Source organism: Alosa alosa, chromosome 3, assembly GCF_017589495.1.
Source record: "Alosa alosa isolate M-15738 ecotype Scorff River chromosome 3, AALO_Geno_1.1, whole genome shotgun sequence".
In the NCBI taxonomy this organism is placed as follows: domain Eukaryota; kingdom Metazoa; phylum Chordata; class Actinopteri; order Clupeiformes; family Clupeidae; genus Alosa; species Alosa alosa.
Window position 1 is genome coordinate 28,644,873 of NC_063191.1, and position 12,500 is coordinate 28,657,372.

At 39.8% G+C, this 12,500-nt stretch overlaps 1 protein-coding gene across 1 annotated transcript in view; it reads left to right on the forward strand.

The window, feature by feature from the left end:
- The first annotated feature begins 6,555 nt into the window (after positions 1 to 6,555).
- Positions 6,556 to 12,500, forward strand: part of gad1a (glutamate decarboxylase 1a) — an 18,724-nt gene continuing 12,779 nt past the window's right edge. The window contains 5 exon segments of the mRNA XM_048240007.1: positions 6,556 to 7,093; positions 7,915 to 8,089; positions 9,474 to 9,533; positions 11,422 to 11,550; positions 12,096 to 12,338. Of these exon segments, the coding sequence (XP_048095964.1) occupies positions 8,014 to 8,089; positions 9,474 to 9,533; positions 11,422 to 11,550; positions 12,096 to 12,338 (508 nt within the window). The 5' untranslated portion in view covers positions 6,556 to 7,093; positions 7,915 to 8,013.

A 12,500-nucleotide genomic window follows, 5' to 3' on the forward strand; every position in this document is an offset into this window, starting at 1 on the left:
CAGAAGATACCAGCTCTGTGTTGACCACACTGCAGAAGATACCAGCTCTGTGATTACCAGCATTGTGGAGCTCTGTGACCACACTGCAGAAGATACCAGCTCTGTGTTGACCACACTGCAGAAGATACCAGCTCTGTGATTAGCACACAGCTCTGTGATTAGCACACTGCATTACCATGGAGCTCTGTGATTAGCACACTGCAGAAGATACCAGCTCTGCTGAAGCACATTCATTTGGCCTGTGTGGTGGTGATGTCTGAGCTTTTTACAGATATTATTGGCAGATTATATATTTCTTTAAATGTGTTATACATTACCATCACTGACTGATTGTCAAGCATATCAAATGGTTGTTTTTTTTTTCCTTTCTTTTTTCTGTATTTCAGAATTGGATGTAGGATTGGTGAAGTTTTGCAAATTGGAAATGGAAATTCCATATCTGACGGTTTTCTTTTCACTTTCCACTATCCTTTCCCCTGATGGGATGATTGAGCGGATAGGAAATGAATACTCACATTTGTTTGTTTTTACTATATGAGTCTTGTATGAGAGAGCATGATGATGCCTACATACTCTATTCAGTTAAGAAGGATATCAGGCAGTATAGGCCATGTTGAACATTTGAAAGTAAAATAAAAAAGCATACCTCTATATTGACATGACATGACAGGGCCATAGCCAGACTGTTGAAACTGTGTGTGTATGAGTGTGTGTGTGTGGAGACATTGAGCAGGGTGGAGGTCTTGTTTTGTGTGTGTATGGCATTTACATTCATATTTAAGCAAATTCAATACAAAAAGAAAATGACCAGGGCGAAAAAAAGGTTCAAATGGTTTCCAGCTAAACAAAGACATGTCTTTGTGTGTGTGTGTGTGTGTGTGTGTGTGTGTGTGTGTGTGTGTGTGTGTGTGTGTGTGTGTGTGAGTGTGTGTCTGAGTGTGTGGTTGAGATGTCTTCCATTACCATGGATTCCTTTATGAAACATGAACCCTCAGCCAGATCCAACCACACTCTGCTGTGAAGGCCATCCATCCAAACACACACACACACACACACACACACACACACACACACACACACACACACACACACACACACACACACACACACACACACACCTCCCTCACTCACTCTCCTGAGCATGTGTATGGCCTATTCTAGTGTACATATAGCGATGAAGAGAGGCTGCATATGGCGAAGGCACTCCACTGTACGCACCCAATAATACATATAGTACACACTAAACACAGTTTCACACACAGATTGTCAGAAGCACACTAGACACAACGCTGGGAAATAAACCATTCACATCTATGTCGAATTGAAACTCTGCTATCAAAACCTAACAATCCTTTGTCAAAATGTCAGTCTGATGACAAAATGACACACACTTGCATCATATGAATACACCTTCAGATTAGCAACAACACACTAGTGTACTTTATATGAAACACTGCAGTTTTTATTTTTCACTGTTTTATTGAGTTCATCAGTTAGCATTCTGTGAAGCTCAATACAACACAGTTTTTGTTATGTTGTTTTTCCAACAAAGGTTTTCACAACAACCAACAATACTGTACATCACAGTACTATACTTAACTGTACAGTACAGTAAATGCAATACAGTAATGCAAAAATACAGTAAAACAAAAATACTGTAAAACCAAAAACTCACTTCTATAAATACAGAAAATCAGGCTTAGATGTGGTGGACTCTCTGCCCAGCTTCTCTCATTGTCAGGCCATGATGTATCACAGGCCATGATGTATCACAGGCCATGATGTATCACAGGCCATGATGTATCACAGGCCATGATGTATCACAGGCCATGATGTATCACAGGCCATGATGTATCACAGGCCATGATGTATCACAGGCCATGATGTATCACAGGCCATGATGTATCACAGGCCATGATGTATCACAGGATCCACAGGCCAAATGTTTCTCTAATATTATCTGTAATATTATTCTGTGCATAGCCATGATTTATCACATGCCATGATGTATCACAGGACGATGTACCACCTCCTGGCCATGATCTCTCTCTGATCTCTGATCTTCTCTGATCCTCTTTGTCTTGATGTATCTGAGCCATGACTTATCACAGGATCCTCTTTGTCTTCCTCTTCCTCTACCTCTTGCTCTCGTTGCCTTCATGCTCGCAAAGTTCTCAAAATCACTCAACTGAGGCCTATTTGTGGCTGGCTGATTGGTGTTCAGTTTTGTAAGTAAGTATTTTCAAGTGTGTGTCTAAGTGTTTTCAATCACCCAATGTGTTTTGTATTTTGAATAGATGTGTTGTCCCAATGGTACCCATGACATTTCATATATGAACAAAGTGTCTTATGCATGAAATAGTGTGTAGTGTGCAGGAGCAAGTGTGTTGCAGAAAGGTGCAAGTGTGTTGCAAAATTGCAACTAAAGTGCAAAGCAGCACTTTTGTTTACAGTAAGGTATATCCCTTACACTGTGTTTAAGGTATAGTAACAAAAGCTTCAAGTTGTTTTACTTTGATCTAAGCATGTGTCTATAGTGTTCAAGCAATGGGCAAAAACTATAACACACTAAATCTTTGCTTGTCACACAATTTTCTAAACATGTCTTTCAAACACCATAACCCCACACCAAATCTGCAAAACCATACACTAATTCTCAGTGTTTCTCAGAAATTCTCTCACAGTTTTTAATTTCCTAAAATGCAATTTGCAAAACACCACACACAATGTTCTACCTAACACACAAAAACTTACACTGTAACAGGAAGTAACTTGATTTTGTCTTCCAAATACAACCCATCAAAATGCCACACTTATTCACCAGTGCTTCGCTCTCTCTCCTCACATGTAAACACTCATTATTACACTACTGAACACCACCTGATCATTGCCTTACTAGCCTATGGATAGATATACTCTCTATATATGTATAGACCCTTTACAGTAAATCTACTCATAGAGGATTTAAGGTTGAAATGTTCAGAACCAATGCAGATACTTTGAAATGAAAATGAATCTGACTTTAGTGTAATGTGCTGCAAAACATCGATTTGATGTAAAATTTTATGTATTTATGTATTTTTGTTTGTCCCCAAGTTACCATTATCTCAATGATTTTTTCTGTGCCTCCAAAAATGCCTTATAGGAACGATTAGGAATGTTTGTTTCCTAAAAGCAAAGTACTGTAATTTTATAGTAGTCAGTAAGTTCTTTCTTTGGAAATACAGTCATTTCTGTCTTAGGCAAAATCAGCCTTTTCAAAATTTTCACTTTGTTTTTTTTCTTGTTGGCTGTAAAATACTGTTTTCACAACAGCAAATTATTTGGGAAAATCACTATTTTTGGTTTCAAACTGTGTATTTTTTTACTGTGTATTTCAACTTCTCTTTGTAGATGACTTTCACTCTTGTATGGAAATACATTAAGCCTATGAACGACAGAGGAGCTTTAGGTTTTGAGCAACAGTGTGCACACGATGTGTCCAAAATGTCATATTATTACAAAAGTGTTTATAATGTGAGGCTAAAGTTTGCTTTTAATGATGTGTTTTTGACATTTTGAATGTTGTGTGTCATTTTGCCGGAGATTTGAGGCATTTTGCATTTTGTGTGAGCAATTTTTGGTTTTGTGTGTAGAGTTCTGAAAAAGTAGACACAGAGATTTGAAAACGACTTTAATTCAAGGTAAGTATTCTGTATACTGTAATTCAAGGTGAGTATTCTTTGCTTACTGTATATTACAGCATGCAGCTATATCATTGAGTTCATCGGCCAAAGGAGCTGTCATTTTACTGTAATGAATTTTCATAAAGCATTTTTTTTTACTATTGTGAATTTCAATTAATATGAATCAAACTGATGTTGTTGTTTTGATTCGATTCAGTTTTTGCCTACTGCTTACACACTTTTTGCAGAATTTGGCTCATTATGTCAAAAGTCTACACACAGCCAAATAAGACATAGCACTTAAATAGCTCACATCTATGCCAGAATGAAACACTGCAATCAAAACTCAGCAATCCTGTCTAAAAATGTAATTACTGCAACAAAACCATACACACATGCATGATTTGAATTAATCTTTCAAATCAACAGCAACACAGTTATGTGTTTTATATAAAATACTGCAGTCTTTGTGTTTTATTTTTTGTCATTTTCTCAGACTCAGTCTTCTGTGAAATTCAAAAGTAGACTTTCTGGAGTAATCAACTGACATTTTTTGCAACAAAAGTTTTTTTCAAAAAACAAACATTTCCAAAACATACACTCAAAACAAATACAAAATGTAGCAACAAAACAAAAGTAAAAAGACAAAAAAACAATTACTGGAGATATTGAAAAAAAACCATTTATTTTTTCTTGTATGTATGTGTGTGTGGGGGGGGGGGGCTTCTGTTCAGATCTGGACACATGTCCTCGTCGACATCGCAAGCGATGTCCTCTCGGGCTAGGCAATGGGGAGCATATCACCTTGTGTGCCATATCCACCCTTGAACTGACCCTACCTCAATATCTCTGCATGCCCCTTCCATTGCTTGCAAAAGAGGCATTCAGGTATGTGGTTGGTGGTCATATACTTATGTGTGTGGGTTTTACCATAGATGTGCTTGCATTTTGAATAGAAATGTTTTTTCAATGATAACAGGAGATTTCACTTTTGAACAAAGTGTCTAATGTTAGAAATCGTGTGTAGTGTTTCGCAATAAGTATGTTGCAGAATTGCAAACAATGTGCAAAGCAGAAAATGTGCATTCGATTTTAGTGTGTAAGCAATGGGCAAAAACTGTAATAAAAGCCAGCCAAGAGCAGGTCATTGGCATTACCTGGAATACATACTATAATAGCATGATGTTTTTGTTGAATATTTTTGTAAAAATGGTCTGTAAATTATCATAAGACATTTTAGTGTCCAAGAATGTATCAGATAAAAATAGGTACAGTATATATGTGTATGTGTGCATATTGTGTATAGATCAGTGCACGTCATTACTGCAATGGGGCCATACATTCAAGTAAATTCTTTCCCTGAAATATACACAGTAGCTGATTTTAAGACGTTGTTCTTTGGAAAATCAGTAGGCTATTTTACTTTATAGTCCATGCAAGTCTATGGAAGTCAAGGGTAGCTGCCGATGAGTGAAAAGGTCACTTCAATGGGCAAAGCTCTGAAATGTACATTGTGGAGATGTCAAATATTAATGTCACATATTTAAAAAATCATTGCTCTCACACAAAACAAGTTTAATTTGTTTGTTTGTTTGTAATTTGTAGCAGATCCAGTAGAAACTGCTCTAAGGATGACAGAGACCATAAAGCATGATTTCATATCCACGTTAGCGTTGTTGCATGTGGTCTAGGCTGAAGGGTATTTTTTACAGTAATAGGATGGGCCATACTGTGGGGTAGCTTTCAAGGTTGGGGTTAAGAGTTTAGTCGGAGAGTTCCTCCGTGTGTTTTAATTACGCCACACTGTGTTACACTGCCACCTTTTGGCCGCCTTGTGTAATTTTCAAAGAATTGACAGCGCTGCAGCCTCGAGTCCAACCGACACTGGTTCTACTGTCGATATCTTAGGTAGCTTGTGCTGTTGGAACCGGAACTCACATCATGTGATTAGCCTACTTCAAACAAGAAACTTGCTGCTCCTTCGGTCTAATGATCGATTTGATATCATATTCAAACCAAATTGGATTGGACTGAGGGCAGTTCTTTGAGAGTAGGCCTAACCCAATGATGGGTTCGGGGACGCCATGACTCTACATGCTGCAGTCGTTCTGCAAATGATGAATGACCAGTTACACTGGTACCCTCAGTGTGAATAACTACTGTATTTGCTCCTTTAGACCGAATAGCTTAGTAAGAGCTAGCTGTTTTGCTTGTAATGACAAAGCCTGCACTGTCTGCCGTAAATGTCTTAAGGCTTTTTAAAGCTAGGCTACATTTGCACTGATGGTATGAGGTCATGAAATTGTATTTCGTTTTCTGAAACCGTTTACTTATTGGCATGCGTTGAAACTGTTGACATCTCAACAGGGGGGAACTTTTCGTTGGATTGCTGATTTGGTTGGCCTTTCTCCCGCGCTGAGGAGCTGTCCAAATGCTGAAGTTCTCCTCCCAACAGTTGGCTAATGACACGGAGGATTTGCTCGAGCTCACTGGCCGCTCACATGAGCATCAGTCTCAGTTATCTGTAGGCCTACATATATTTTTGTATGAAAAATGTTAGGCCTGCATAGTCTACAGTTGTGCTATATCAAAGTGGAGATCGTTGAGTCTATCGAGAGTAACTGATTATTTGCTGCCACCTTGTGGATACTTTGGGGTAGGTCACTTTCATAACCTCTCGGTATGATCGGAGTGAGACAGGTAAGGTAGAGAAATCGGTTGTCATCATAATTCTCAAATGACCTTGTGATAAATATTGTCTTTCGTAATCATTCCGTTTTGTATTTTGTTGGGTGGTGGTGTAATTCATAGTTGGATAAAGTGAACGCCCACTGCAGTGCACTTCCAGAGCAGGAACAACGGCGGATAAGCCAGAGGCAGATGTGAATTTATTGGTGACTTTATCCTGATGACCAGGCTGCCTACTTGTTGACCCTCCTCTCTATCTCAGCGCAGACCACCCACTCGTGATATGTTGCTAATGCGGGGGTTTCACACCACAAGTCCTTGTTTTATGACCGGTTCTAACTCGGGATTTGAAGTGTTGTAGGCAGACGCCCACTCTCCCCTCCACCCCGCCACCCCTCAAAAAGTCACGTAAGAGCCAGGGGCGACGCTGGTCTCGGTGATTTGGCGAACAAGGCAGCTGTTTTGTGAAGAGAAAGATGCAACACAAGAAGAGGTGCCGTGGTGACACATGCGTGCGCAGCAACAAATAAACAGGCGATTGGTATTTTAAAATCAGCGTCTCAAACGCAAAGCTGACCCAGCAATAGTCAAAGACGGATGGATTTTTCTGTAATCTGACGGCCAACACGTCTGGGTTTTTGGGGCGTTGTGTGCGCACTCGACTTTCACACAGTTTGCGCTCGCTTTAAATTTTGGATAATATTTAGGTTATCATAGTACCCATGTATCTCGAGAGCAAGGTATGTATCGTTTTGGGCAATATTCCTGTATAGTCTAATTACGCGTGCACCATTTATTAAACTGGAAGATCGAAATGTATGCTCAAACAGGTGTTTGAAGCAGATACGGATGACAAATGGAATTATAATGGACACTTTCTGACATGTAAATAATGTCGGCTAGATATGCATATCGTGTGACAATTTCCTAAATAATAGGCTATATATTTAAAAAAGGTAACTGTATTGATGTTCTGATTATGTTTAGCCTGTTTTCAGCTTTCTGTGCATTGGCTGTAATTTGTGATGATTCCGATTATAAATATTTTTTTCACTGAGTAGAACAGTAAGCCAATTGGCAGTGAATTTAGTTTATGTCTCTTGGATGAGTTGAATTAGACATCCCTACAAGTGTCAGCAGCGACACACTTCTGAATTGAGGGATGGACGGTAGCAATTGTCTGGATTAAGGTCTGTTTGCCTGTCGCCTGACAGACGTGATTTAGGCTACTGTTTGTTTTACTTCACTGGTGTATAGGTCATCGGATTACAGTGTTTGTTTTGATTCCAGTTAATTGAATCTGACGTGGTTGAACCGACATTTTCTCTTTTTTTTGGCTGTAACCCAACGGCACACCTGCTTGCCACATTTGTCTGATATGTCAAGTCAATTAATGGGGAAGTGTGATGCTAATCAAATCTTTCAGTTGGAATTGTCAGTGCCATTCTGGCAAAAAGCAGAAGAGTAGTAGCCTAGATAGCCGGCAAGGACACGATATCAACTTTATTAATTACCGAAGCCTGATGCTTTTTAACACTTGTCTCCCTTTCTATCTTTCCAGTGAATGTGACTTTTCATCCCACGGTGAAATAAGAGAGGTTTGGGACAAAGTGACAGCGCTCTTTGGGCTAAAGACTTTCCCCACACTACCGTAAGAGTAATGGCGACGTCGGCACCTTCCTCCTCTGGCGGCGGTCCGGATCCCAACTCGACAAATTTACGACCACCATCCTCAAGTAGGTCCATCACAGATAAAACGCTATTTCACTTGGGCTATTTGCTTTGTCGGCGCCGACATTAATCATTTCCACAGAGGAGGAAGGGAAAAAAGGTCCTGTCGCCGGTGAAAAGCCTCCGGTTCGACGAACCACCGCAGCGTAACCTGGTCAGTCAGACCGCCGCACCAGCAAGCGAGACTGATCGGGCTGTCAAAAGCCATGGTCTCCTTTAAAACCACGAACGGCAAGCAATTAGAAGAGAAGAATGGGTGGCACGGCCAGGGAGCTGTCAATAGCAGTTAAGAAAACACACAGTAGCCTTTTGTCATGTGTTTAATTCCCTCTTAAATCAGTTCAGATTGTTGGACAATTAAAAGCATAGAAATAACAACAATGATGACAGGCGTAATGAAAGCATAAAGAAAATAAATCATTAATCTATTATCATCATTATTATTATTATTATTATTATTATTATTATTATTATTATTATATCATTATTATACACATGTTTGTTGTTACCCAAATAGTAGTTACACTACACACAAATAACGCAGTCTATCTAAATATTGTCTAATTTCTCCATTTATTGTTTTTCTCTTGTAAAGATTTGATCCATCTATGGGATAGTACGGAGGCGATAGGTGCATGGTGTGTGCATGAGGGGTTTGGCTTTAAAAGATAGGTCTACAATTTTACCCGTACATCAGCACATGTTGCCCTAAATAACTTTCTCCAAAAGAGGAGAGAATGAGTCTCTTCCTGCATCCGAATTTCTTAAAATGTCACTTTCCTCCTGATCCTCTCTGAACGCTTTTGGAAGCTTGCCTGAAACAGAGATATAGGCATTGTGCACCTGCGTGTGCTAGACTGTGAGTGCTCTGTATTGTGGGCGATAATGAATGGGCTATTAGCAGCATAATGGTTGGGACCGTGTGGCGTTTTCAGATTACGGCTATCTTTAGGAGGCAATGGACTATTTGGGCTTCCAACCATGTCAGCTAAACGTTATTTCCCACTTGACTGCCCCCCCGAGAGCTGCAGGGAGTGGAGCGCATTCGTGACTGGACGGTCCCTCAGCTCTATTCGAAAATAGCCTGCTGAAATAATCAGAATCTGTCCTATTCCATTAGACCTACATTTGAAAGAGACAAGAAAAAAAATAAGAAAATAAAAACGCATGATGTATTCTAACTGCTTTTATTCGGAAGGTTTGATGACTAACTCATCAGTTTAATTTAAGTGAAACTTTAAATGAAATGAAATAAGACATTTACATTTAGGCCAACATTGTTGCCATTGGAAAAATAACTAGCAGGCCTGTGGGTGTAGTCTGTTTCTGGTTATATTATGTTGATTTAAAGTCACAATTCACCATGACTTTTTCACATATTCTGCCCAGGTTATGACTGGAGTGGGGTTGCTCATGGATGTACGAGGAAACTGGGCATGAAAATATGCGGTAAGTTGCAATACTGACAGTCTTATCTGGGTTCTAACGAATAATGATGACCTATGTTCCAACGTTTAGTATAGACTATGGTTGCGGGGTCCGAATATCTGGCAGATATTGAACAATTTCAGGCTCGTTGAATTGTGAGACATGGCTTTTTTTTAACTGAATGGCGCTGAAACTGGCAGGTGCACTAGACAGGCAAATTAAGTCTATTCACATCCCCCTAGAGCACTTTCTGTCTGGCAAGGAGGGCAGTGAGGGACTGTCTATCTCAAACGGGGGGGGGGGCTAAGTGCTGTAGATTTTTTCCTAATCGACCACGATCCTCATTCAGATGACACCGAGATGTTATGTTTTGGTGTACTGTATGCACGCACTCCGGTAGTTAAATTCAGAGGAATCGCATGAGAAAAGACAGTACCCTAACGAGAAGTAGGCCTAGAGTATAGGGCCGTTATTAGCAATGATATGGTCTTTGACATTTTATCATGCAGGAACTCGATCCCTCGAGGGTAACAGATTAAAATGGGAAACTGTTAAATTGTAATTCGCCAAGGCTCTGTTTCAAAGAGATAGCACGGAGAAGCCAAGCAGTAATGGATAGACCGGCTGTAGCCTACTGATGTTGGATGGTGGCTCTTATGCAGACCATTATCTGATAAGAGAAGGCATGAAGCCACGGGCAGATTTCACATATCCCATTTTGGCGAAACGAAGGATTGTTTACCATCCATCGCCCACTTTTGCAAGACCTGTAGGCATTTATTGATCATTACACCCTATGGTTGATTCACACATTTATGGAGTTAAGGCAACATGAATGAATTTCAGTTGCTAAACCTCGCTAATACTCAAATGCCAGAACCACAACAAAACACTGTTTTTTGAGAAATAAAAAGTAAGATAAAAGAAAAGACTCATGGTGCGGAAATATAATAATAATAATAATAATAATAATAATAATAATACAGGATAAAACATGTTATCTTGTGTTATTTACTTTGTCAAAGGTCATCACAATAAAGTATAATAATTACTTTAGGGTTAGGAACTGAAGATGTGCACCTGCACATAGTTTAGATTAAATCGTAGGCTATACCCTGACTGTTTCAAGGTCCCTTTGGAGATGGTTCCATGCCACGCGACCAAAAGCTCTATCCACTGTAACGAACTGCGCTAGTATACCGCCTCTTTTCCTGCAGCGTGAATTCTTGCCCCATTACAGGTATAGAGAAAAAATACAGTATGAAAAACAAAGTGCTGTCAAGGTATGTCAAATCTTACGAAAAGGCTTGCTATGGCTTTTCTCATACAAGCGTTATAATGTTGGTCATAGCTAATCGAAACGAATGCTTATTTCGATAAACTAATACCCTATTTTATAGGTTAACACAAATATAATTTAACCCATTAAATCAATCGCTTATATCCACGATAGTCCGTCACATTCCATTTTGCATCAAGCAGAAATTACATCTAAAATGTACTACAGCATAGTACAGAAACGTTATGATACAGACCCGCAATATCTCTCTCCCCCAGCGCATTAAGTGTGCCTCTAGGTTATGACAGTGTCGGTTCTTTGTTGGACGGTCCCTCGTCCGGTCAGGGAGAATCAATCCGACTAGTTTAATAATAATCCATGTCGGCTATTTATTTATTTTCGCGATGTCATCACGACTCGGCCTTCCCCCCGATCACTGGCCTCTTAAATAGGCGACCCACGGGACGTCATGGGAACTCCCTTAAGACCGCGCGCTAATACAGCCAGTTAAAAGGGTTGGCTGGGGGGTTCCTGGTATCAAGTGAGCCGTTTCATTGACTTCAACACCAACAATTGCAATGCTCAACAATGGGAGCCCGTTTCAATCCTCTGCCCCGTGTAATCACTTAGGGTTTTTGCAGAAGAACAATAACCTGGATGAGAAGAGCAGAATAGTCACGAATGAGCAGCCCACTTCCAATGAGCGAGACCCGCAGTTCAGACGCACCGAGACGGACTTCTCCAACCTATTCGCCAGAGGTGAGTCAGTTATATATTACAGAGAACGACATTTTTGAACAAAAAGGTTAGATAAAGAATAGTTTAAAATGCGTAATATAGCAACAAGTAACAAAACAACACAAAGATAGATAATTTATTAGTTTCAAGTATACTGCAATGAAATATTTGAAACAAATCTTAAATCTGTGAAAAATAAATGTATATATTTTTATTTTGCTTTAATTATTTTTTTTTACCTTTTTACATTATTGGCTCACAGATATGATAATTATATGTAATGCAAAACTGTGTTTCCATTGCATTATAAAAAACACAAATGAATAAACCTATTGTCATGTCATCAGCATGCATCAAATATGTTTATTGGTTACTGAATGTTGTCTTGAATTAGCCTACCTTAGAAAGGTTAAGCAAATGGCTATAGCTACAATTTATAAGTCTTGCATAAGCCTAAATACTAAACTAAAATACTTGACACTGAATCCACATCAGTGATGACCAGCAGCTGATACCTCACTTCCAAACATAGTCATTCAAACTACATTACCCACAAACCATCACAGATTTACTTCCTGCCAAAAATGGAGAGGAACCCACCATGCAGTTCCTGCTGGAGGTGGTGGACATCCTCACCAACTACGTGCGTAAGACGTTCGACAGGACGACCAAGGTGCTGGACTTCCACCACCCCCACCAGCTCCTGGAGGGCATGGAGGGCTTCAACCTGGAGCTGTCCGACCAGCCCGAGTCCCTGGAGCAGATCCTGGTGGACTGCAGGGACACCCTCAAGTACGGCGTGCGGACAGGTGAGGCACGCTTCTCATGTCACATGCACTCACTCAGCAGATGGATGCTTTTATCCAAAGAGATGTATGGTAATGCTTATAGCAGCTATACATTTATTGGACATATATTGGACAATATCCGTATTGCTTATAGATAATGTGGCTATTATCCAAAGAGATGTA